Consider the following 26636-nt stretch of genomic DNA (forward strand, 5'->3'; position numbering starts at 1 on the left):
GGCTCTCCAGGCTCTGCTAGGGGACCAGTATGGACACCACCCTATCCCCCGTGTACTCTTTGAGTTGCTGCTGTCCAAGCTACTACAGGACCAGGTGGGGCTTCTTCATAAATGTTTCAGGAAAGACAGCAATGCAGTTCCGCCCGTATACATACTTCAGACAATCACAACTCTGTTGCCTCACTACAATGACCTTTGCCCTGACAGTGGGCCGCTGCAGGATGACAATGTCATTTCCTGGCGCTACACAGAGGCTCGAGTATTGCAGCTCCCACGCTCTGCGGGCCGAGCAGGTTGAGGAAGACGGGGATATCACTGCTGAACAAAAACACCAGTTCTTCAAATATGGTTAGAGTTTAGAAATATCTTGGATCAGTTATGTTCGAATAGGAGCGAGCTAAAAACCAGTTGTTATGTTTGCCTTGTGGTTTGTAGACAAGTGTTGCTAGATCAAGGTATGTTCTCATGGTGGCTTTCTAGTTAAATTTCCACTTAAACTACTATGAATTCACAATGACTTGGTAGCTTATTTGCTTACCAGCTGTAACTTATTGTAGAAAAATCCACATTGTAGAATGGATAAACCCATTTTCTGGTGTTCTCCCTCCGTAGTGATGGAGCATGAGATCGAAGAGTTTCTGCAAACATCGAATGGGGACAAGATCAAGCCCTCCACCATCCTCTTTGTGTGGGAGTTGGCCCAACTGCACAAGAAGGACGGCAGCTGGCCCAGTACATGGACGTGATGGCCTGCTGGATACCGAGTTGCGTGTCTACACCTCCACACCTGGCATCCTCAACCTGCACTGTGTGGAGCTGAGCAAGGGAGACATCAAGCCCAGCTGCAAGGTACTGTGCTGCAAGCACACACAGTACCGGGAGAGCCTCTGCGAGCCGTTCGTGTCCCAGACCAAGGCTGCTGCTCCAGTTTCAACTGTTCTGCCTGTGGCTATGGAACCCTGACCTGTTCACCGGATGTGCTACCTATCCTAGACCTGCTGTTTTAAACTCTCTAAAGACAGCAGGAGCGGTAGAGATACTCTCAATGATCGGCTATGAAAAGCCAACTGACATTTATCTCATGAGGTGCTGACCTGTTGCACCCTCGACAACTACTGTAATTATTATTATTTGACCATGCTGGTCATTTATGAACATTTGAACATCTTGGCCATGTTCTGTTATAATCTCAACCCGGCACAGCCAGAAGAGGACTGGCTACCCCTTATAGCCTGGTTCCTCTCTAGGTTTCTTCCTAGGTTTTGGCCTTTCTAGGGAGTTTTTCCTAGCCACCGTGCTTCTACACCTGCATTGCTTGCTGTTTGTGGTTTTAGGCTGGGTTTCTGTACAGCACTTTGAGATATCAGCTGATGTAAGAACGGCTATATAAACACATTTGATTTTATTTTGATGCTGCTTCCCCATTAGCGGCTGGTTCGGTGAGGATGAAGGAAGCAGGAGGAGAGGAAGGGCAGGGGGAGGGGGAAGAGGAAGAAGACCAAAGGTGGCTGCTCCAGGAGCTGAGCCACCACATGGCTCTGAGCACCAGGAAGGGTTTGGGTGTGTTCTGCGGCAGGGAGGGCCCCTGATGGTGCACAGGCTTCCGGGCGTGGGTAAGACAGTGCTGCTCTGCAAGCTGGCTCAGGAGGTGCGTGGCCTCCTGGATCCCAGGGCCGTGGTGGTGTTAAGGTTTCTGGGGATGTCGGCCAAGAGCTCCGACGTGGACTGCGTCCGCCGGATCTGCGCTGCGTTCAGTTTGCCGCCGCCCACCCGCTAACAGCAAACCTGCATGAGGACCTGATGAGGTTCTTCCATAGCCTTCTAGTTGGGGTGTCGGAGCGAGGACACACACTTTTTTTATGTTAATAGACACCCTCGATCAATTGTACAGCGTTGTACAATTGTACAGTGTACAGTGTTTGTATAATTTGATATGGTAATATGAGTGTTGAGGACAATGCATGTGAAATCTAGATCTGAATCAAAATGGTCTGGACAGCCCACTTTAACAATTTGAAACAGTGCGAGGGAGGTAGATGAGGTCAGAGCAGCGGGCTGAGAGACACAGCGTCCTGGCAGAGTACTTCCTGGCTAGCTGGAGCCAAGGCCAATTTATAGCTGTCCTTTGACCTCCACTGAATACCACAATGGATGCTGACCTCAAGGTAACAGAATGATGGGATTTCAGTTCAGTTCGACCAATTATCTCACGCCACCTACAGCCAGAAACTCACAGTAAATAAGGACTGAAACTAGCATGAAGCTAACCGGCCGTGTTTCCATTGTGAAAATGTTCCCATGGGACATTTGTGTGGTGTAGAATCATTAATATACTCCTGTCTTCTCAAGGTGCCCCCTCAGCCCCCTGTGTTTCGCTAAAGGAGGGGCTAATATAAAGAACGTCAATTTGAATTGTTGATGCCCTTACTGTGTATGATGATGTCATATTACAAAGTCTACCTTTAAGCTGAGACTCTTTTGCCCCACAGGCAGTAGTGAGTGGCTGTACTGTAAGTCTCTGACCTGTGGGGTGGCCAGTGTCATTGAGGACCTGACCCTCTGCACCGAACTCATGGACTGTCCCGAAACTCAACTGATCCGAGACACGTTCATTCTCCTCAAGCCCACCCTGGACTTCCTAGATGGACAGATGGGGCAGTCTCTATTGGGTCAGGGGCTGGCATCTTAGTCAAGTGTCACGTTTGAATTGACGCATGTTCTGTTGGGTTTAAATCTGTCCTGTTTCTGATAAAGTAGATCACGATTTCACATATTTAGAAGCCATGCTGTAGGGTAGATTATTTGGTTATTGATGGATATGAGTCCCTAATACATTCCTCCATGGCTTGGAACCAGAAACATTGACATTATACTTAGGATGGATGAGCTGGGTAGATGGATGGATGGGCTAGATGGATGATATCAGGAGAGCCTGCTCTTCACACTGTCTCACCAACCATCTCACTCCATTCTAATACTATGTTTCCTTTCCAAAGACCCCTCCCTTTTCTACATGGAGGTCTTGGCCAGGCTCTACTCTTTCGCTGAGATGTACCCTTCACTGATAGGACGACTCTGTAACCTCTGTCACGACTGGCTCTTATGCTGTCCCGACCCCATCCTCATCCCCAAGTGCACCTTCCCCAGTCTCCAGGAGGAGCGCTAAAGACAACGCTTGCTGGTTTCCAGGAAGGTTGGTACACAGTACTGTAGGATTCGCTTATTTAATGCGAATGAGCCCAGGAGTATAGGATGATCCAAGTTCACTCTCTATTTCACCTCTCTAATCGTTAAGGTTAGGATTTAGTATGGCTACGCTGTCAGGCATATTCACATTTTGCTTATTCTTGTTCATTCTTTCTTTCTCTCTGTGTGTGTGTGTGCGTGCATGCATTTCTTAAGAAAGGTATTTGATTGTGTAATAATCTCCTTGCCAGAATTGCTGTCAGTCATATTCAAATTCTGCTTATTCTTGCTCAGTCTTTCTCTCTCCGTGTGTGTGTCTGCATTCATTTCTTAGGAAAGGTATTTGATTGTGTAATAATCTCCTTGCCAGAATCGCTGTGAGGCATATCCAAATTCTGCTTATTATTTCTGTGTGTTTATGTGTGTGTGTGTGTGTGTGTGTGTGTGTGTGTGTGTCTACTTGTTTGTGCTCTACAGCTAAAGTGCTATCAGTGAGAGCAATTGACAGCGGCGATTGGCTTCTGATGGGACTCTGAGGAGGTGGAGCCTGTTGAGTGGCAGGCAGCTGTACTGTACGCTGGAGGCGATGTCTAGTAACCCCTCGACTTCCACCTCACACATCCATGTGTCTGAGGAGTGGGCCCTCGTCTTTACCCACTCAGGAGGCCATGTATGACATGGATGTGAAGGAGTTAATTGTCTTATATCAAATACATTTTTTTGATGATGAATTTTCCTTCAAATGCACCTTTTCAATCATTCTGTTTCTAGCTTTTTTTGATACGTACAGTAGGGACTCCCCAAATTATTATCATCAGCCCTTTAACACTTCTGCTTTACCTGCAGGTGAAAGTATGGCATCTTAACACAGCAGACATACTCTTCCAAGTCAAAGATACGGGTATCTCCATAATTCTTGGAGTATTGAACAGAATGGTCGTCTCCCTCTCAGACGCAGCACATCTTCCCACCCATCCGCCGAGGCCAAGACAGTGCAGACCCGTTTGGAAAACTCTTCACATAGTTTAACCCTTACAACTAACCTTTCACTGCAAAACATGGCAGACTACTTATAGCATCCAAGAAGGGCGTTCTCTATCAGGTACAGATTACTGAAACATGTCGAAGTCCATTTATTCCTTGTGTTATTATTTTTCTATTATTTGGAAATGACAGTCCATCATTATTTTAAGACATGAAGGTCAGTCAATACGGAACATTTCAAGATCTTTGAAAGGTTCTTCAAGTGCAGTCGCAAAATCCATCAAGCGCTATGATGAAAATGACTCTCATGAGGACCGCCACAGGAAAGGAAGACCCAGAGTTACCTCTGCTGCTGAGGATAAGTTCATTAGAGTTAACTGCACCTCAGTTTGCAGCCCAAATAAATGCTTCACTACTAAAGGACACCAATAAGAAGAAGAGACTTGGTTGGGCCGAGAAACACGAGCAATAGACATTAGACCGGTAGAAATCTGTCCAAATTGGAGATTGTTTGGTTCCAACCGCCGTGTCTTTGTGAGACACAAAGTAGGTGAATGGATTATCTATGTGTGGTTCCCACCGTGAAGGATGGAGGAGCAGGTGTGATGATGCTTTGCTGGTGACACTGTCTGATTTATTTAGAATTCAAGGCACACTTATTCTGCAGCCATCCCATCTGATTTGCGCTTAGTGGGAATATCATTTGTTTTTCAACAGGACAATGACCCAACACACCTCCAAGCTGTGTAAGGGCTATTTGACCAAGGAGAGTGATGGAGTGCTGCATCAGATGACCTGGCCTCCACAATCACCTGACCACAACCCAATTGAGATGGTTTGGGATGAGTTGGATCACAGAGTGAAGGAAAAGCTTCCAACAAGTGCTCAGCATATGTGGACCTCCTTCAAGATTGTTGGAAAAGCATTCCTCATGAAGCTGGTTGAGAAACTGTCAAGAGTGTGCTAAGCTGTCATAAAAGCAAAGGGTGGCTACATTGAAGAATCTAAAATCTAAAATATATTTAGATTTGTTTAACACTTTTTTGGTTACTACATGATTCCATATGTGTTATTTCATAGTTTTGATGTCTTCACTATTATGCAAATTCTAGTGTATTCAAGGATTAAAACGTCTTCTAAAGTTTGTAATTTTCATTCACATTTCCTGTTGCTACAGGATTATTTTCCTGATGTGAGAAACTGTTCAAACTAAGATAGAACATCCGTTTCAAAATAACGTTTTTTATGTTGATCAAATAATCTGAGACTTTTCCTGTGGTTGGAAATCATGTATTTGATCGTTAATGCCTTTGCTTTCTGGCTTGCAATGAAAAACCCGGCGATGATCAGAATAACAGTTTTAATAACATACAAACATCAAGGTCACATCTGTGCACAGTGGACCACACAGTGCTTTCTTGAACAACCTTTTGACATGAAAGTACATAGATTCACAGTGCGTACACACGACTTCTGTTCAAAGCTGTTGCTCATGTACAACTCTAATGGACCAAGAGGGCCCTTTCATTCCTGATTGAAGTCCCAGGAAGCAGGGTACCAAACATTGCTGTCTAGTCTGTCTCTAGTCAAGGAAGGATATTTTCCACCATCTTGTTTTGTCCTCTGTTGAACCGTCTTTATACGAGACACCTGGCAAGATGCCAAAGTAATCATACACAGCTGCAAAAAAAACAAAAAGTTGGTACATGATGAAAAAAGAATGGCCACAACAAACATGCCTACGATCACACATATTTTCTCAAGTCCTTTTTGATGCACTGTCTTTGTGTTGATTTAGAAATCACTGTCTTTGTGTTGATTTAGAAATCACTGTCTTTGTGTTGATTTAGAAATCACTGTCTTTCTGTTAATTTAGAAATCACTGTCTTTTTCTTTCTCTCTCTGTGACTTGTGTAGCTTTATGTGTTTCTGCTTGTTTTCAACTAAAGTGGCACAGTATATCTTCAAATGTGATTAAACATGTTATTGGGCTGGTTTTGTGGCCTCTTTGCAGCTGAGAATTCCCTACTAATATAAACTCAGCAAAAAAAGAGATGTCCTCTCACTGTCAACTGCGTCTATTTTCAGCAAACTTAACATGTGTACATATTTGTATGAACATAACAAGATTCAACAACTGAGACATAAACTGAACAAGTTCCACAGACATGTGACTAACAGAAATGGAATAATGTGTCCCTGAACAAAGGGGGGGTCAAAATCAAAAGTAACAGTCAGTATCTGGTGTGGCCACCAGCTGCATTAAGTACTGCAGTGCATCTCCTCATGGACTGCACCAGATTTGCCAGTTCTTGCTGTGAGATGTTACCCCACTCTTCCACCAAGGCACCTGCAAGTTCCCGGACATTTCTGGGGGGAATGGCCCTAGCCCTCACCCTCCGATCAAACAGGTCCCAGACGTGCTCAATGGGGATTGAGAGCCGGGCTCTTCGCTGGCCATGGCATAACACTGACATTCCTGACTTGCAGGAAATCACTCACAGAACGAGCAGTATGGCTGGTGGCATTGTCATGCTCATCCTGACATTGTCATATCAGGATGAGCCTGCAGGCAGGGTACCACATGAGGGAGGCGGATGTCTTCCCTGTAAATCACAGGGTTGAAATTGCCTGCAATGACAACAAGCTCAGTCAGATGATGCTGGGACACACCGCCACAGACCATGACGGACCCTCCACCTCCAAATCGATCCCGCTCCAGAGTACAGGCCTCAGTGTAACGCTCATTCTTTCGATGATAAACACGAATTCGACCATCACCCCGGTGAGACAAAACCGCGACTTGTCAGTGGAGAGCAGTTTTTGCCAGTCCTGTCTGGTCCAGCGACGGTGGGTTTGTGCCCATAGGTGACGTTGTTGCTTTATTTGCCTACCGTCTGTAAGCTGTTACAGACACCTCGCAAGTCCTCAACTGGCAGCTTCATTAAATAGTACACGCAAAACACCAGTCTCAATGTCAACAGTGAAGAGGCGACTCCAGGATGCTGGCCTTCTAGTGGGGTGAGGACTTGTGAGGCGTCTGTTTCTCAAACTAGACACTCTAATGTATTTGTTGTCTTAATCAGTTGTGCACCGGGGCCTCCCACTCCTCTTTCTATTCTGGTAAGAGACAGTTTGCGCTGTTCTGTGAAGGGAGTAGTACACAGCATTGTACGAGATCTTAAGTTTCTTGGCAATTTCTTGCATGGAATAGACAAAAATAGACTGACGAGTTTCAGAAGAAAGTTCTTTGTTTCTGGCCATTTTGAGCCTGTAACCGAACCCACAAATGCTGATGCTCCAGATACTCAACCAGTCTAAAGAAGGACAGGTTTATTGCTTCTTTAATCAGAACAGTTTTCAGCTGTGCTAACATAATTGCAAAAGGGTATTCCAATGATCAATTAGCCTTTTCAAATGCTAAACTTGGATTAGCTAACACAACGTGCCATTGGAACACAGGAGTGATGGTTGCTGATAATGGGCCTCTGTACGCCTATGTAGATATTCCATTAAAAAAATCAGCCGTTTCCAGCTACAAAGTCATTTACAACATTAACAATGTCTACACTGTATTTCTGATCAATTTGATGTTATTTTTATGGACAAAAAATGTGCTTTTCTTTCAAAAACAAGGACATTTCGAAGTGACCCCAAACTTTTGAACGCTAGTGTGTATACATTGTATATTTGTTCATGCCATCTTCTTACTGGTTCGTCATACATTTGATTCCTAATGATTTGACATTTATTTTTGTTGCCAGGTAGATTTCCAGAGCAAGTAACAAATGTATCTAAATTGTAACTGCTGAACTGCACTACATTGGAAAGGGGTTTGTACTTTTCCAGAATCTACGAATGTTTGCAATCTTCTAATACTGAGCCATGTCTTACCTCTAGGAAAAGCAGACCCACAGTAATCCCCCCCACTAGGAAGAGGTTCTGCTTCCCCCACCACAGAACCTTATCCAGGCATCCGTTGGTGTACACACTCCTCCCTGCTGAACTGGGCTCCATACTCTGCACCTCATAGCCACACATGGTGTTGAAAACTGTCTGGGAGAATACAGTGGATATAACATTAGTAAGCATGAGTTTTGGGACAGACACTGAAGTCCAGGAATGGCCAACGCTCCTCCTGGAGAGCTACTGGGTGTGCAGGCTTTTGTTGCGGCACTGCTATAAAACACCTGAATCTTCTGACACCAGGCAAACTGATTGACTATAGTGAATAAACTTGATAAAAATGTTTCCCCTGAGGTTTAGATTGAGTTGCTTCACTGCAGTTGCGTCATTCTATTCTAGGATAGTAGGTTGTGTTTCATTGCTCTTGCATGGATTCTGCTAACACAGGAAGTATTTCAGTCGAGTCAGCAGCCTGCTGTCCATTGTTCCGTCGATATGCAGTGCATAGTGTTGTGGTCTACTTCTTCTAATTTCATAATCATAGCAAAGGTTGTTCCCAGAGGTCATTTATATACTGTAGTGTTTTAATAAAGCTGAGTGAAGGAAATATATTATGAATTATGAATGTGTTGTTTTGAGATTATTTGTTTGTCTGACCTCATTGTGCAGTCGTAGGCAGCAAGAGAAAGGCACTCCACAGGCTTCCAGACTGGGGTTTTCCGCAGAGCAGTGGAAGTAGACGTTATCGGACCAGTCCTCATAGGTGTGAACACCACAGCACTGGAACTGCAATCAGAACCGACAAGTGCATTAGTATCAATAAACCCCTGTACAGCAAAGTGAACAGTGCTGTACTTAAATAGATAATATGTTCCCCCCCATGGTTTTTGTGAGTGATTGTTTAATTGTATTTTGGTCTGAGATGGTGTGCGTTTATTCTGTTACTTTGTATATATTCATTTTTTGAGTAAAGTATGTTTGATTCCTCCTATCTGCTGTCCTGCGCCTCACTCTACACCAGTTACACAAAGACACCAATACACAAATACTTGGTATATGTGATCTATAAAGAAATAAAACCCTCAATTCTAGTAATTCTATTTTAGGGCCGGCACCATGCTTCGTCCAACTGAACCATCGGAACCACTTTGACTGTGATTATCAGTGTAATTCACCTTTTTTTGAACAAAGTCAATAACATTTTCCAAGTCCAAATCCTCCCGATAGCTAACAATGGCCTTTCTCATTAACTTCTCCGTCCTCTCCAAAACCTGAAAGAACATCAGAAGTCAAAAGAGTCAAAAGTATCTAATACAACATAATTTGATTGATGGTGTTAACTTGTATTCTAAATGTTGGCATGCTGAGAATTGCATCCTGCTTGGCTATAAAGGGGATGCAATTCTCAGCATAAAACCGACTTTCAAGGTTCTCACATTACCTTGTCAGTGAACAGGAATCCAAGCACCGCAGCTGTAATCTGTAGGAGAAGGATTACCACCAATATCCCTGAAAACTAGAAACAGAAGGGACATTTCAACCTTGTAGTAGGCCAGGACAGTTGCATTAATTACTCTCTGTAATCATTATAATGATAAACCATGTTTAGATAATTACATGTCTACTATTCACCACCATCTATCTATGGCTTTCCAATGTACTTAAATCAATATGTTATGTGTGGCTAGCTCATCACAGTGATAATGTAAACTATTGTCTCAAGCAAGGAGCGACTCACTGTCTTCAGTAGGCAGGTTCCATTGCGCAATGCACCGAAGCACCCAAAAAAGGTGATCATAAACATTAGGGAGCCAATGACGATCAGCAAGAGAGCTGGGTCAGTCATCAAAGTGTCCACAACATCTGTGGACACACACACACACACACACACACACACACACACACACACACACACACACATACACACACACACACACACACAGTCTCATCAGTGGCATGTATCGCACTAAATAGGCTATATGTGTCAGTTGAGTCTAGACAAGCACTTGTCATTGAAAATGTGTGTTTATGACATTTAGACTGACCTTTCTCTTTGGAAACTTTGGCGTAGATTCCTACTGCTATAAGAACAGCACTTGCTACCTGGAGAAAGGAATGTTGAACTAATTGTAATATAGCATGCAGTCGGATTTACAAACTTGTCATTTGTATTTCATAGTAGCCTTTCACTTGGAATATTCTGTGTAGGCAGGCTGTCATTAGCTACAAGGAATAGTCAATCACTGAACTTTAAAGTAAACACAGCAGGCTTTTTGTGAAATTGTGACTGTTAACGACATACACCCAGGACATCCACTTCTATCGGCAGTGTTATCTTTCTGATGAGAAAATCGATTAGCAGAGCATCCTTTGACAATATTAAAAGAAAATATATACGGGCTACACAAGGCATGTCTCTGCTAATGATATAGTTTTTGCCAACTTACCCAAAAAATGTAACAGCAGACGAATAAAGTGTATTTAATGGTTATATATTTTTGAATTCCTTTCACCATTCTCCTTGTGTATTATGTGAGTTCTTGAGAAGTCGGGTGTGGTAGTTTGAAATCGCCAGACTACAGAAAAGAGTTGTCTTCCCCTTTCCCCTCTCCTGCTTATACTCTCAAGATGTGTTTCAGCTTGTCTAGGGACTGGTTGCAACACTACAAGACGCATTCTTTACACCTGATAGAGAACTTTGGCTACCCGACGTTGACCCCAAATACATTCCTCATTATTTATAATGGTCAAGTTCACTTAAAACTGGAATCCTTTAATTGAAGCAATAACAAAGCGGTCACCAGCTGTAATCGCTCTCAAATTCAAAGAGAGACCTACGTATGCAGGACTCACCATCCATGATGTCAAAAGTATAGTTTTAACCATGTTATGAGGCTATATGATGTTTGTTTACATTTATTTTGTTTACCAACATTGGAGTATAACAATGTTGTACATATGTAGGGTTCTGATGGAGTATGACAGTTGAACTAAGCTCTTTAGGCACTTATAACACACTTCAAGAATCAATGCATTAATTTATAATAAAGAAAAAATGGATGTATCAACTAAGGAACAGGTTTCAAACTCATGCCATGGAGGGCCAGTGTCTGTGGGTTTTCACTCCACCCTTGAACTCCCCTCACCTGGTTGTCTAGATCTTAATTGAAAGGAAAAAACAAAAATTGCAGACACTGAGCCCTCTGTGGATTGAGTTTGACTCCCCTGAACTAAGGATTCTAGCTTTAAAGTTGAAGTTGCCCCATGGCACATATGCAGGATCAGCTTACCTTTCCAAAGGGCTAAACTTCAACATTAGTGTAAAAACGCAAAACTGACCTGAGGTCATTGTCTAGGCCAGGGCTTCATTCCAGTCCTGGCGGGCCAGCCAGCAGAGGGCTCACTATGAATGCATACACTGACACCTGCTGGGTAAGATAATACATTGCACACAGCAACAAATATTATTCCCGTTGGAAATAGAGACAAATTATAGGCACATACCCATATAATTACAGGTTGTTAACCTGCTGAAATCAATACAGTGTAGCGGATACACCTGTTGGAATTTGGCACTGTACAACTTCAGAGAATTATAACCTGTAGCCTATTCCTTTTAGCCAGACGTGATCATTGACGATTCCCTCTCCACCGCAAAATGACTCACCCAGGGATTCTCCAGCAAAGCGGATTGAGGAGCCGAAACATGTCCCGTCAGCGGATTTGAACTGCACGGTACTTAGATCTCCACAGGGATTTTTTTAAAGTATATTATTTACATGTTTATTATTATAATTTACCCTTAAGAAACTCCGAAACGTGTAATAGTTCACCATGGGAATCTCAGAACTACTTGACAAACTTCGAGATCGCGCAGATACATTTCTAAATGAGAAAAACATAGTGACAGATTTCCTTGGGAAACTGGAGGAGAAAACGGGGATCAAGAAAAAATGTTTTGCCGTAGGTATGTCATTTCTGTGTAGCCTATTATGATGACACACTTTATGTGCATGAAAAGATGATAACTGGATACCTAAATCGTAATATGATGTCTAATTCTTTCTATGATGGCAAACTGTGAAGGCTATAATGCATTGTAAACCTATATTCGTTGAATACACAACACGTTTCGGTTAATCCTGGCTGTGAACACGAACTACAGCCAGCCAAATGGTAGACCTTGGTATTGACCAATTTACACACTCTCATCAGGGGAAACTCTATCAATGTAACTTGAAATAAATCGAACTACTTAATAATATTATGTTTTTATGTTTGGGAATAGGAATATTTTAATGGTGCATTATTATAATATAAAATGCTACTGCTGTTACTATGTAAACAAAAACAACGCAACTTCATTCAAAGATTTCACTGTCAGAAATCCAACCACAGTGTCAATACCATACCATACCATGCCATGCCATTTATAGGCTCAGTGCTAGAGGGGTCACTACAGACCCTGGTTCGATTCAAGGCTGTATCATAACCGGCCGTTATTGGGAGTCCCATAGGGCGGTGCACAATTGGCCCAGCCTCGTCTGGGTTAGGTTTTGGCCAGGGTAGGCCGTCATTGTAAATAATAATTTATTCTTAACTGATTTGCCTAGTTAAATTTAAATGTCTTCGTAGTTATGTCTAATGCATCATTGTCAGCCTCCAGAGGACAAGGGAAGGCATGGGACAGGTGTATTCATGCCAGTGGGTGGTACTGATCACTGGAGTCTGGAGGAGAGGAGGAGCTATAGGAGGATGGGCTCATTGTAATGGCTGGAATGGAATTGATGGAACGGAGTATAATGTGGTTTTCACGTCTTTGATGTGTTTGATACCGTTCCATTAATACCATTCCAGCCATTGAGCCGATCCTCCTATAGCTCCTCCCACCAGCCTCCACTGATACTGATCCATATTACATGTTGGTATTAGCCCTGGACAGCACCACCATACTCAGAGCATTTCGTATTATTCTGTACGTCAATCAGAGACACTCCATTGAGTATGATATGTTACGTTTGGTTTTTTGAAATTTTAACAAATGTTTTAAAAATAAAAAACGTAAAGTATTTTCAGGTCACTCCAGAGATTGTCAATCAGGTTCAAGCCCGGGCTCTGGCTGGGCCACTCAAGGACATTCAGAGACTTGTCTCGAAGCTACTCCTGCTTTGTCTTGGCTGTGTGCTTAGGGTCATTGTCCCGTTGGGAGGTGAACTTTCGCCCCAGTCTGAGGCCATGAGCACTCTGGAGCAGGTTTTCATCAAGGATCTCTCTGTACTTTGCTTTGGTCATCTTTCCCTCGATCCTGACTAGTCTCCCAAACCCCCACTAAAAAACATCTCCACAGCATGATGCTGCAACCACCATGCTTCACCGTAGGGATAGTATGGGCCATGTGATGAGCGGTGCCTGGTTTCCTCCAGAAGTGACGCTTGGGATTCAGGCCAAATTGTTCAGTCTTGGTTTCATCAGACCAGAGGATCTTGTTTCTCATGGTCTGAGAGTTATGGTTATCCTTCTGGAAGGTTCTCCTATCTCCACAGAGCTCCACAGAGGAACTATGGTGCTCTGTCAGTGACCATCGGGTTCTTGGTCACCTCCCCTCCCTTCTACCCTGATTGCTCAGTTTGGCCAAGCGGACAACACTAGGAAGAGTCATGGTGGTTCCAAACTTCTTCCATTTAAGAATGATGCAGGACACTTTTGTTGTTGGGGACCTTCAATGCTGCAGAAATGTTTTGGTACCCTTCCCCAGATCTGTGCCTTGACACAATCCTGTCTCAAAGCTTTACAGACAATTCCTTCAACCTCATGGCTTGGTCTCTCTCCCTCTCTCTCTCTCTCTCTCTCTCTCTCTCTCGCTCTCTCTCTCTCTCTCTCTCTCTCTCTCTCTCTCTCTCTCTCTCTCTCTCTCTCCCTCCCTCTCTCTCTCTCTCTCTCTCTCTCTCTCACTCTCTCCCTCCCTCTCTCTCTCTCTCTCTCTCTCTCTCTCTCTCTCTCTCTCGCTCATCCATAATTATGAAGACAGTTATGCATTTTGCATGGCATTCTACCATTCTGTAAATCATTTACCATAAGTCAATAACAGCGTTTGAGACTCTTTTCCTAATTTCCGTAAGACTACTTACATTCTCATAAAGCAGCAGTGCAATGCTTGATTAAGATATTTGTGCAGTATAAAGTCTGACCTCTCGTCGTGTCCTTTCTGTTATCGACAGGTGCAGTGTCTCTGACAGGACTGTATTTGGTATACGGCTATGGCGCCTCCCTCCTCTGTAACATGATTGGTTTTGTGTATCCTGCATATTATTCGTAAGTACAGTAGCAAACTAGGTTTAAAGTTACATGTATTTAGCATTAACTTAAAACTGTATATCTTTATGTACTGTATATCTACTTCTAATGTACACTACAGTAACTACCTAGAATGATTATAAAGGAACATGTTCAATTGCTTTCATGAGCTTTTTCTCTCAATGCCCTGAGTTTAAGACAAGCGTTTAGCAATCTTGCAATCATTTCCAATAAATGTATTTTCAAGACTCTAATTTCTTCTTAAATTTTTGCTTAAGGAGAAACATGAGAAATTGCGTAAGAAAATTTACAAGAACCTTTTGGAGAAATAACAACTTTACTTAACTTTCTACTTAAGTCTATAGTTAAAGAAAAAATGGCAGTTAAGAAGAAATGTCTTCTTAAGAAGGTTTTGTGAATCTGGGCCCATGACAGATTCCTGATCGTAGAGACCTGATAGTATTATTTATTAGCCAGACCGTGTATGTATTGCCATTTTATGTTATGTAGTACCTTGCCTCAAGTAGGATCATGTAATGTTGGTTACTTTTTCCACTCTTCTATGTAGAATCAAAGCCCTCGAGGGTAAAAACAAAGATGATGACACAAAATGGCTGACCTATTGGGTGGTCTACGGAATCTTCAGTGTGGGGGAATTCTTCTCCGACATCTTCCTTTATTGGTTTCCTTTCTACTATGCTTTCAAGGTAAGGAGAGCATTAGATGTGTTTCACACAGAAAGACACTATCTGTGTGCTTTATGTTCTAAGCAAAAACTGATTCAACTCATCAACACACTCGCATCTGCCACACTGATCCTCAACACGGGGGCCCTTCAGCGGTGCGTGCTCAGTCCCCTCCTGTACTCCCTGTTCACTTATGACTGCATGGCCAGACACAGCTCCAACACCATCATTAAGATTGCAGACGACACAACAGTGGTAGGCCTGATCACCGACAACGATGAGACAGCCTATAGGGAGGATGTCAGAGACGTGGCCGTGTGGTGCCAGGATAACAACTTCTCTCTCAACATGATCAAGACAAAGGAGATGATTGTGGACTACAGGAAAAGGAGGACCGAGCACGCCCCCTTTCTCATCAACGTGGCTGTAGTAGAGCAGGTTTAGAGCTTCAAATTCCTTGGTGTCCACATCACCAACAAACTATCATGGTCCAAACACACCAAGACCGTCGTGAAGAGGGCACGACAAAGCCTATTCCCCCTCAGGAGACAGAAAAGATTTGGTATGGGTCCTCAGATCCGGCAGGGTAGCCTAGTGGTTAGAGCGTTGGACTAGTAACCGAAAGGTTGCAAGTTCATATCCCCGAGCTGACAAGGTACAAATCTGTCGTTCTGCCCCTGAACAGGCAAATCTGTTCCTAGGCCGTCATTGAAAATAAGAATTTGTTCTTAACTGACTTGCCTAGTTAAATAAAGGTAAAACAAATACAAAAATTGTGACCAACCGACCTTACAATTACACTCTAATTCAAAATCACTATAGGCTATGGAATATGGTATGTAACACATTAATAAACAATTTACAAGCCATTATGAGCTAGTTATACATACAATTCATACATTCCTGTCAATAAATTCTGGGTATGCTGTCAAACACATGTATTTATGGTTTATTATGATCATGGAGGAGTCATGCTTTGCTTATGTTGTTCCTTTAGTATGTGCTGCCATTCAACGTGTCAAAGTATTTTCCCTCCCTCTTTCCCAGTGCTTGTTTTTGTTGTGGTGCATGGCCCCCGTTGCATGGAACGGCTCTCAGATCCTGTACAACCGGGTGGTGCGACCCTTCTTCCTCAAGCATGAGGCCACTGTGGACAGCATGGTCAATGACCTCAGCGGGAAAGCCATGAACGCAGCCGAGTCCGTCACCAGGGAAGGTACAGAGAAACTGCTAGCTCCAAGCCCCATTGCATTTAATGTACATCTCAAAGTGATAGTTCACTCTGTTGAAGTATTAGCTTATTTTCAACCTCCCTAGGGCAGGGGTTTCAAACTAATTTAGTACTTTGTTGAAGCACCTTTGGCAGTGATTACAGCTTTGAGCCTTCTTGGTTATGACGCTACAAGCTTGGCACACCTGTATTTGGGGAGTGTCTCCCATTCTTCTGAGAGTCTATAGGAGCCTTTTGGCAAACTCCAAGCGGGCTGTCATGTGCCTTTTACGGAGGAGTGGCTTCCGTCTGGCCATAAAGGCCTGATTGGTGGAGTTCTGCAGAGATGGTTGTCCTTCTGGAAGGTTCCCCCATCTCCATGGAGTAACTCTGGAGCTCTGTCAGAGTGACTATCAGGTTATTGGTCACCTCAATGACCAAGGCCCTTCTCTCTCGATTGCTCAGTTTGGCCGGGCGGCCAGCTCTAGGAAGAGTCTTGGTGGTTCCAAACTTCTTCCATTTAAGAATGATGGAGGCCATTGAATTGTACTACACCGTCTCCAACACCCGTCGGATGTGGCAGGGTTGCAAACCATTACAGACTACAAAGGGAAGCACAGCGCGAGCTGCCAAGTGATACGAGCCTACCAGGCGAACTAATTTACTTCTATGCTTGCTTCGAGACAAGCAACACTGAAGCATGCATGAGAACATCAGCTGTTCCGGATGACTGTGTTATCATGCTCTCCGTAGCCGATGTGAGTAAAACCTTTAAACAGGTCAACATTCACAAGGCCGCAGGGCCAGATGGATTACTAGGATGTGCACTCTGAGCATGCGCTGACCAACTGGCCAGTGTCTTTACTGACATATTCAACCTGTCCCTGACTGAGTCTGTAATACCAACATGTTTCAAGCAGACCACCATAGTCCCTGTGCCCAAGAACACTAAGGTAGCCTGCCTAAATGACTATCAACCCGTAGCACTCACATCTGCCACACTGATCCTCAACACGGGGGCCCTTCAGCGGTGCGTGCTCAGTCCCCTCCTGTACTCCCTGTTCACTTATGACTGCATGGCCAGACACAGCTCCAACACCATCATTAAGATTGCCGACGACACAACAGTGGTAGGCCTGATCACCGACAATGATGAGACAGCCTATAGGGAGGAGGTCAGAGACCTGGCCGTGTGGTGCCAGGATAACAACCTCTCTCTCAACATGATTAAGACAAAGGAGATGATTGTGGACTACAGGAAAAGTAGGACCGAGCACGCCCCCTTTCTCATCAACGTGGCTGTAGTAGAGCAGGTTTAGAGCTTCAAGTTCTTTGGTGTCCACATCACCAACAAACTATCATGGTCCAAACACACCAAGACAGTCTTGAAGAGGGCACGACAAAGCCTATTCCCCCTCAGGAGACAGAAAAGATTTGGCATGGGTCCTCAGATCCTCAAACAGTTCTACAGCTACACCATCGAGATCATCCTGACTGGTTGCATCACGACCTGGTATGGCAACTGCTTGGCCTCTGACCGCAAGTCACTACAGAGGGTAGTACGTACGGCCCAGTACATCACTGGGGCTAAGCTTCCTGCCATCCAGGACCTCTATACCAGGCGGTGTCAGAGGAAGGTCCTAAAAATTGTCAAAGACTCCAGCCACCCTAGTCATAGACTGTTCTCCCTGCTACCGCACAGCAAGCGGGACTGGAGCGCCAAGTCTAGGTCCAAAAGGCTTCCTAACAGCTTCTACCCCCAAGCTGAACAGCTAATCAAATGGCAACCCAGACTATTTGCATTGCCCACCCATTACGCTGATGCTGCTCTCTGGTTATTATCTATGCATAGTCACTTTAACTCCACATACATGCACATATTACCTCAATTACCTCGACTAACCGGTGCCTCCGCACATTGACTCTGTACCGGTACCCCCTGTGTATAGCCTCGCTACTGTTATTTTACTGCTGATCTTTAATTATTTGTTATTTTTATCTATATTTTTTTACTCAAAACTTTTTTTTCTTAAAACGGCATTGTTGGTTAAGGGCTTGTAAGTAAGCGTTTCACTGTAAGGTCTACTACACCTGTTGTATTCAGCGCATGTGACAAATTAAATGTGATTTGATTTGATTTGACCGTGTCCTTGGGGACCTTCAATGCTGTAACAATGTTTTGGTACCCTTCCTCAGATCTGTTACGCGACACAATCCTGTCTCTGAGCTCTATGGACAATTCCTTTGACCTCATGGCTTGGTTTTTGCGCTGACATGCACTGTCAACTGTGGGGCCTTATATAGACAGGTGTATGCCTTTCCAAATCATGTCCAATCAATTGAATTTACCACAGGGGGACTAAAATCAAGTTGTAGAAACATCTCAAGGATGATCTACGGAAACAGGATGTACCTGAACTCAATAGCAAAGTCCCGTTTAAGAAACGTTTTTCAACAGAATCGGCGGAATGAATACACCCTTGATCACACGCAAACAGTTCACTTTCATAGCAGCCACATAAAAACAGCATGATCACTTTGCTCGTTGTATATACAATTCCTCCTCCAACTATCTACGTGCTCTCCTCCTCTCATCTTTTCCCTCGCTTGTGGACTTCAGTGCACAACACATCAGCTGTCTGTGGCCAGGTGAAAAACCCCTACACACAGCCTACATAGTTGTCACTTCATTGTCAACTAGAACTACTAGAACTAACGCGTTAGTAAACCCGCTACAATCACGCAGTACAGTGTACAGTCAGAAAACAGTTTAGCAGTTACACATTGGCGGGCCCCCGATGACAATAAATTAATAAAACCAAACACTTAGCTTGACTTGGAAGAGTTCCAGTGTTGGATAGCCATAGCCAGCTAGCTAACATAGCATCCCTCTCTGTTTGAGCCAGGTGTTTGAATAGACTAAACTAGCTAGCTGCATTTGCTATCTAAGTGAAAGTTAAAAAACATAAAACCAAATATACTGTAGCTAGCACTCTCTCTCTGTCGCTTCTCCTTAATTTAGGAAGACATTAATTTGTTCAAAACTGTTAAAACTATTGTCTTTCTATCTATTTGAGTCAACTACTCACCATATTTTATGCACTGCTGTAGTTCATACTTTCAGTACTATATTAATTCTCTGATGCATTGATTGGGTGGACAATATGCCAGTTCATGCTGCAAGAGCTCTGATAGGTTGAAGGAAGTCCTCTGGAAGTTTTTTACTGTGTAAGTCTATGGAAGTGGGTGAAAACCATGAACCTCTTAGGTTTTGTATTGAAGTCAATGCTCCCAGAGGAGGACAGACGCTAGCTATCCTCCAGCTACACCATGGTGCTACCCTACAGAGTGCTGCTATTGCTTCTGTAGACCTTCATGGTAAAACAGTGTTTTTTAATAAATTATTTGGTGACGTGAATATATTTAGTATAGTTTTATCTAAAAAGGATAACTTTTTGAATGTTTCACTATTTTTCTTTTCTTCTGAAATTCACTGAGGAGGATGGTCCTCCCCTTCCTCATCTGAGGAGCCTCCATTGTTTCAATTATGCATGTTTGGAGAATGTAGCTGTCAAGGCAGATTCTCCTCTTCCTCTGAAGAGGTGAAACAAGGATCGGACCAATACGCAGCGTGGTAGGTGTCCACGGTTTTTAATAAGAAAAACTAAACATGAACACAAATACAAAATAATAAAGTGAACTGTCAACGAAACAGTCCCGTGTGGCACAAACACTGACACAGGAAACAATCACCCACAAAATACCCAAAGAATATGGCTGCCTAAATATGGTTCCCAATCAGAGACAACGATAGACAGCTGCCTCTAATTGAGAACCAATCTAGGCAACCATAGACATACAATTTTACCTAGAAAGGAAACAGCCCATAACCCAAAACCCCTAGACAAGACAAACACCCTAGATGAGACAAAAACCATACATCACCCATGTCACACCCTGGCCTAACCAAAATAATAAAGAAAACAAAGATAACTAAGGCCAGGGCGTGACAGTACCCCCCCCCCCACCCCAACCTAAATCCATAGGGAAGGGTCTGGGTGGGCGTCTGTCCACGGTGAGGGCTCTGGTGCGGGACGTGGACCCCACTCCACCATAGTCTTTGTCCGCTTTTGTGGCATCCTAGGAACGGCGACCCTCGCCGCCGACCTAGTATTGGCAACCCTAATAAATGGCCCCACTGGACTGAGGGGTAGCTCTGGACTGAGGGGCAGCTCCGGACTGAGGGGCAGCTCCGGACTGGCTGACGACTCTGGCAGATCCTGGCTGACTGGCGGCTCTGGCCGCTCCTGGCTGACCCTGGCTGACTGGCGGCTCTGGCCGATCCTGGCTGAATGGCGGCTCTGGCCGATCCTGGTGGCTCTGGCGGCTCCTTGCAGACAGGAGGCTCCTTGCAGACTGGCGGCTCTGGCGGCTCCGGGCAGACTGGGAGACTCTGGCGGCTCCGGGCAGACTGGGAGACTCTGGCGGCTCCGGGCAGACTGGGAGACTCTGGCGGCTCCGGGCAGACTGGGAGACTCTGGCGGCTCCGGGCAGACTGGGAGACTCTGGCGGCTCCGGGCAGACTGGGAGACTCTGGCGGCTCCGGGCAGACTGGGAGACTCTGGCGGCTCCGGGCAGACTGGGAGACTCTGGCGGCTCCGGGCAGACTGGGAGACTCTGGCGGCTCCGGGCAGACTGGGAGACTCTGGCGGCTCCGGGCAGACTGGGAGACTCTGGCGGCTCCGGGCAGACTGGGAGACTCTGGCGGCTCCGGGCAGACCGGGAGACTCTGGCGGCTCCGGGCAGACGGGAGACTCTGGCGGCTTCGGGCAGACGGGAGACTCTGGCGGCGCTGGGCAGGAAGAAGGCTCTGGCAGCGCTGGACAGACGAGGCGCACTGTATGCCTGGTGCGTGGTGCCGGCATTGGTGGTACTGGGCCAAGGACACACACCTCAGGGCGAGTGCGGGGAGGAGAAACAGGGAGTACTGGGCTCTGGACACGCACAGGAAGCCTGGTGCGGAGGGCTGCCACCGGAGGGCTGGTGCGTGGAGGTGGCACTGGATAGGCCGGACCGTGCAGGCGCACTGGAGCTCTTGAGCACCGAGCCTGCCGAACCTTACCTGGTTGAATGCTCCCGGTCACCCTGCCAGTGCGGCGAGGTGGAATAGCCCGCACTGGGCTGTGGAGGCGAACCGGGGACACCATGCGCAAGGCTGGTGCCATGTACGCCGGCCCAAGGAGACGCACTGGAGACCAGATGCGTAGAGCCGGCTTCATGGCACCTGGCTCGATGCCCACTCTAGCCCGGCCGATACGAGGAGCTGGTATGTACCGCACCGGGCTATGCACCCACACTCGGGACACCGTGCGCATCTAGGATTTCCTCCCACGTCCTGATTGCGCTGCTCCTCCTGCCGCTGCCTGTCACCACGCTGCTTGGTCCTGTTTTGGTGGATGATTCTGTCACGGCAGATTTCCTCCTCTTCCTCTGAAGAGGTGAAACAAGGATCGGACCAATACGCAGGGTGGTAGGTGTCCACGGTTTTTAATAAGAAAAACTAAACATGAACACAAATACAAAATAATAAAGTGAACTGGCAACAAAACAGTCCCGTGTGGCACAAACACTGACACAGGAAACAATCACCCACAAAATACCCAAAGAATAGGGCTGCCTAAATATGGTTCTCAATCAGAGACAACGATAGACAGCTGCCTCTAATTGAGAACCAATCTAGGCAACCATAGACATACAATTACCTAGAAAGGAAACAGCCCCATAAACTTACAAAACCCCTAGACAAGACAAACACCCTAGATGAGACAAAAACCATACATCACCCATGTCACACCCTGGCCTAACCAAAATAATAAAGAAAACAAAGATAACTAAGGCCAGGGTGTGACAGTAGCAATGCTAATGAAAACGTATTGTATCGGTTAGCGGTGCATTTAAAAGGATGCCCAACATATTGCACCAGATTCAGCTACATACTATTTTCCCTATGCTGTCCCTAAATTACTTGGTATTTCACAGTATAAATCCTATTAGAGACCTGTGTGTAAACAATGAGGATAGGATCAATGTGCTGTAGACTACTGTATGAGGTCACACCAGTGGTGGAGTTCATAAACTGGCAAATGGTCTAGCAGGGATTAACATTGTCGGCTGAGGTCATAGGCAGCTTACTGCAGGTAGACTAAAGGATGGCAGGAACCAGGTCAGCTGATATAAATAGATCTGTTGAAAGAGGCAACCTGTTGAAAGAATGCATACTTGCTTTAAGAATAATGCAAAGTATACGGAACAATCTAATTAGCCTAAATATTGAGATCCGTTCAATTTTCAATAAAAACAGAGCTATTCTGTTGTGTGTGCATATGTGTGTGTTTTTCCAATTACTTTTGCAATATCATATGCTTGTTTCTGATGGAACCTTTGTCTCTTTGTTTGCATGTCTCTTTCTCTCTTTCCTGTCTGGCCTCAGTCCTTCAAACACTGGTGAAAAACAAGACCATACAACAAGCATCAGAGACAAAAGGCTTACCCAGCACATCAGATTCACCTGTATGTAAAACAAACAGCTTATTTTCATAACAAACTCCCTATTACTTTATTTCCTTGGTCCCTAGTTACTAACAACCCTCCAGCTCAGCTAACATAGTCCCACTATTAGTTAACTTGCACGTTAGCTGTGTCTGCGAGTTGTTTCCCTTAGATCATGAAAAGGGCTTACCAAGAAAAACTTCCAAAAGGACGAATTTGTGGCAGAAAGGAGTTGTAGCACTCAACAAGAGATTCATTTATTATTAGCTCACTTTACTCCATTGTTCAGAATGAGTGTACAGGTGGTACTGTGATCTCATCTTGAACAATGGTTCTCTTTCTCGGCTTATGACACTCCCATAATGTGAATTGATAAACTTATCTACATATTATGTAAATTGAAAAATCATCCCGATATCTCCACTCCAAGTCTCTTCAATGAGAATAGGCCCTTAGTCCTTTAAGAAGTATTGCTTGGCAAGCCCCCTTTTCATGATTTTTGTCATTTTGTTGTAACCTTATGCAAACCACTCCTTCATTCTAGTCGCTTGTCAGTCCCTTAATGAACATAGCCATAGAAAATCAACAATTGTAGATCTCATTTTATTTCTATTATTTGTCAAAAACAGAAGATGAAAACACTCAGTGGGATTGAATGTCAAAACACTATTGAAAGTGCTTGTCATTGTATGGTGCAAGTGTCAAGCCCCTCAGTCACACGGTGGACCACTATTTTCTCCCCTTCGGCTGGTAAATGTTGTTGGTGTGTCCTGAGTGATTCCTCTGTAGAGTCAGGCTGAAGTTAATGGGGGAGCTAACAAACCAATCCCTCTCCTCTGTGGACAATGGATACTGATAATTCTGCCATGAGTAGCAAAGCTATTTTTCTCTTTCTGCAAGCCTTGAATGTGGGTCTATTGTACATTCAGTTTTGTGAGTGCCTTGTTGAGGGAAATGTAGTAGCAAGTGCAGCCTTAACACAAAATAAGCTTTCAAATGTGGTTCATCAGAGACTTTATCACAGCAACCATATGGTGAGGTCTGGACTTGAGTGCTTTTTTATGAAGAAAGAAAACAAGGACATAAATCAGCAAATCCCGCTTGTGAGAAGAACACATGCCGGGACTTAAGCTTCTCCCAGGCTTCCCTCCTCAGGGTCTTATCTAGAACCACTACAACAGCCATTACCTGAGCTGTGAAAAGAGGTAGTCGACTATCGGCCAATTAGCCTATATTTCAAGGATGCTAAACGTATGCTTCCCACTGCTTTGTTTCCCTTTCATAACATGGTTGTGAAGCTCGTTTTAAAGTAATTCCTCCTCATTGTCTTGTTTGGTCCTATTCCATGTCTGTTCATAAGATGATTCATGAGTTGACCTACACTGAACCCAAAGTAGACTAATGGTAAGTGACACGCAGTGATACTGTGTGTACACAGGATTACTCACTGTATTCACCTGGTCAACCACAAGGGCAGTGGCTGGATCTGGTGGCATAGATAGATTACTAATTGCATTAAGCAAAATACCTAACCTCTTAAAAGCATTGTTCACTCCAAAAGTTTGTCAGATGTTTTCAGACTTCCAAAGTTGTCTCTTGTCGATATGAGTTCATGTTCCATGACATCATTGTGTAGACCCAGCTACGCCTCAATCGCAAATGAATAATAGAGATATAGACATGGTCTACTTTCAACATAAGACTACCTTTGGGATTTGAAAGTATTTTACAAAATTAGATTTTGTGAACTATGAGCAACTTTGAGTGAACAATGAGCAACTTTGAGTGAACTATGAACAACTTTGAGAGAACAATGAGCAACTTTGAGTGAACTATGAGCAAGTGTCTTTCATTATATTTACAGATCCACAGGTAGAGGCATCGTCTCAGTGATGGTACTGAAGACAGCAAACCAAACCATGCCAGATTCACCGGAGGGACTTTGGTTTCCATGTTGACTTGCAAACTGCTGAACCACTTATACTTGATGCCCTATGGTGGGAAAACAATGAAACAAATCTGACAGAGATGGGATACCATTACACAGACAGATAACGGGACAGGAAACACACATAGCCAAGCTTCATATCGACCAAAACCACTGCAGCTGAAAATCACTTCACAGCCGCGTGATCGTGTGTCTGGTCAGTTGAATGCTATGCAATGTCTGATATTTTGACCTTCTCATCACCTGATTAGAGTAACTGAATTTGTCTGATAGGTCTTTGCTTTACAATCAATGTCCTTGTCTTCCGAGAAGGGAGTGTGTGGGCTCAATGCTTCAACAATAGGCACAGTGTTCTAGTCTTAGACCTCTTTGTTTTTGTTTTCACATACTTCATTGTGCTGAATTAAATATTTATTCATCATTGTCTTTTGTTTCTTTTTTTTTATTTGAACATGTTTTTTTCTCTTTTTGTCTTGTAAAATTGTATTATAGTCAGATCTAGGCTGTATTAAAATGAAATTGCCACATACCTCTACTGTAAGTTAGATTTTAATGCAGTGGGTCTTGGAATCCTGGTGAGATCATTTTCCAATGGTAAATACTGCTACTATGTATTTAACCAATCATTTCAATGGAATGAGAAACTGAGTAAGTGCTACTTATTGTAGTTGTGAGTTAGCAATGCAATACGATATTTCAATAACATTCCATTATTATTACTATTATTATTATTATTATTATTATTATACATATACAGATGTTGTACCCTCAAAAGCACACACATTTGTACCAATTGGGTATGAATAAAAGTGTCCTCTTATTTAGTGTGTTTTTTACTGGACATGTTGCTTATCAAGATGATCACAGATTCTTTGGAAGGGAGCAACGGAGACAAAGCATTTTAGAGGAGAGTACCCTCTATTGGTTGTCATCATCATTGTCTCAACAGGGATGAAAAACGGCTTCTAAATTGCGTGTTGGCAATAAAAACAATTTGATGTATTATTCAACAGATATAAAAAAAAATTAAAAAACATAAGATAAAAAACATAATGAACAAGGTTATCAAAGAATATAACAAATATGTGTGTAATGACGTGTCTGTCTCACACAAATGACGTCTCAACTTCAGGTCCACGCATGGGCACAATAATGATTTTTTTGTTGCATATTGATATTGTTTAAGTTATGTATGCACAGTTCTAAACGTTTGTAAGACAGCTTGGTAAAATTGCACCATAGAAAGTCTTCAGCTAGCTACCAACAGAGAAGTGGCAAGTTTAGGAGACCCCGTAAAACCATGACTGTCTTACTTAGGACATTTGAAATGTGTAGACAGACACCAGTAGTAAAATAGGACTCTTAGCTACAATAGCTAATTGGATATTTAATTTAGCTGGCTATCTTAAGACATACTTCTCCACGGTGCCATTATTCCAGATAGTCCAGATTTTGGTTCTGCAGAATGAATATCAGCATGGGTGCTAAAATAAGAAGCGAGTGGTGCTTCATAGTCGACCAGATCCGCCCACTGTGGACATCAGAGCCTTTCCGAAAGATCCAGTCTTCAGCGTCTTGGAGGATGCCAACCAAGGTATGCACCTAGCTACTGCACATCTGTCAAATAGACGACACTATTACTAAGTGAATTCAAGCAGACACCCTTCACTTTATTTCACATGTAATGTTATGAGGGAGAGCATCTAATTTTGAGCTTTCAGCAAATTGTCTACTCGATTTGGTGGCCTGTGTTTTAGGAAACCTATTGAACTAAACTGGATTTCCCCCTTCCACAGATGCCAAGAGGGGGTCATCAGACAATGAAGTATCTTCAGATCTGCAGGTACTTGGAGATGAACAAGCGGCTTCAAGA

The 26636-nt window shown here is 43.9% G+C and overlaps 2 protein-coding genes across 4 annotated transcripts; one reads left to right on the top strand and one right to left on the bottom strand.

The window, feature by feature from the left end:
- Window positions 1–5511: 5511 nt before the first annotated feature.
- On the bottom strand, window positions 5512–10707 carry zgc:113223 (tetraspanin). The gene is made up of 8 exons (XM_021563533.2): window positions 10524–10707; window positions 10122–10179; window positions 9815–9939; window positions 9518–9592; window positions 9252–9347; window positions 8734–8862; window positions 8065–8226; window positions 5512–5850 (listed from the first exon to the last, which is right to left on the bottom strand). The coding sequence occupies exons 1-8, from the start codon at window positions 10590–10592 to the stop codon at window positions 5695–5697; spliced, it is 870 nt and encodes a 289-aa protein (XP_021419208.2). The 5' UTR covers window positions 10593–10707; the 3' UTR covers window positions 5512–5694.
- An 876-nt stretch (window positions 10708–11583) lies between these two features.
- Window positions 11584–25290, top strand: LOC110490377 (receptor expression-enhancing protein 6). Of its 3 annotated transcripts, XM_021563779.2 has the most exons (7): window positions 11596–12043; window positions 14295–14388; window positions 14939–15077; window positions 16104–16272; window positions 22757–22836; window positions 24176–24219; window positions 24680–25290. In XM_021563779.2, the coding sequence occupies exons 1-6, from the start codon at window positions 11911–11913 to the stop codon at window positions 24215–24217; spliced, it is 657 nt and encodes a 218-aa protein (XP_021419454.1). In that variant the 5' UTR covers window positions 11596–11910; the 3' UTR covers window positions 24218–24219; window positions 24680–25290. The 3 variants fall into 3 exon arrangements, with proteins under 3 accessions (XP_036807617.1, XP_021419454.1, XP_021419531.1); XM_021563856.2 differs by lacking the exon at window positions 24176–24219; XM_036951722.1 differs by lacking the exons at window positions 22757–22836; window positions 24176–24219 and having other exon boundaries at window positions 11584–12043.
- The last annotated feature ends 1346 nt before the right edge of the window (window positions 25291–26636 follow it).

Source organism: Oncorhynchus mykiss, chromosome 1 (assembly GCF_013265735.2).
Source record: "Oncorhynchus mykiss isolate Arlee chromosome 1, USDA_OmykA_1.1, whole genome shotgun sequence".
NCBI classification, from domain to species: Eukaryota; Metazoa; Chordata; class Actinopteri; order Salmoniformes; family Salmonidae; genus Oncorhynchus; species Oncorhynchus mykiss.

What these genes read in the sequence shown, in the direction of transcription:
- LOC110490377 (XM_021563779.2), top strand. Translation starts at nt 11,911, where the DNA reads ATGGGAATCTCAGAACTACTTGACAAACTTCGAGATCGCGCAGATACA. An exon ending in CTTTCTACTATGCTTTCAAG is followed by an intron (nt 15,078 to 16,103) that starts GTAAGGAGAGCA and finishes CCTCTTTCCCAG; the next exon opens with TGCTTGTTTTTGTTGTGGTG. An exon ending in CCAGCACATCAGATTCACCT is followed by an intron (nt 22,837 to 24,175) that starts GTATGTAAAACA and finishes TCTGTTCATAAG; the next exon opens with ATGATTCATGAGTTGACCTA.
- zgc:113223 (XM_021563533.2), bottom strand. Translation starts at nt 10,592, where the DNA reads ATGGTGAAAGGAATTCAAAAATATATAACCATTAAATACACTTTATTC. An exon ending in GAACCTGCCTACTGAAGACA is followed by an intron (nt 9,593 to 9,814) that starts GTGAGTCGCTCC and finishes TTCTGTTTCTAG; the next exon opens with TTTTCAGGGATATTGGTGGT. An exon ending in GCCTACGACTGCACAATGAG is followed by an intron (nt 8,227 to 8,733) that starts GTCAGACAAACA and finishes GTATTCTCCCAG; the next exon opens with ACAGTTTTCAACACCATGTG.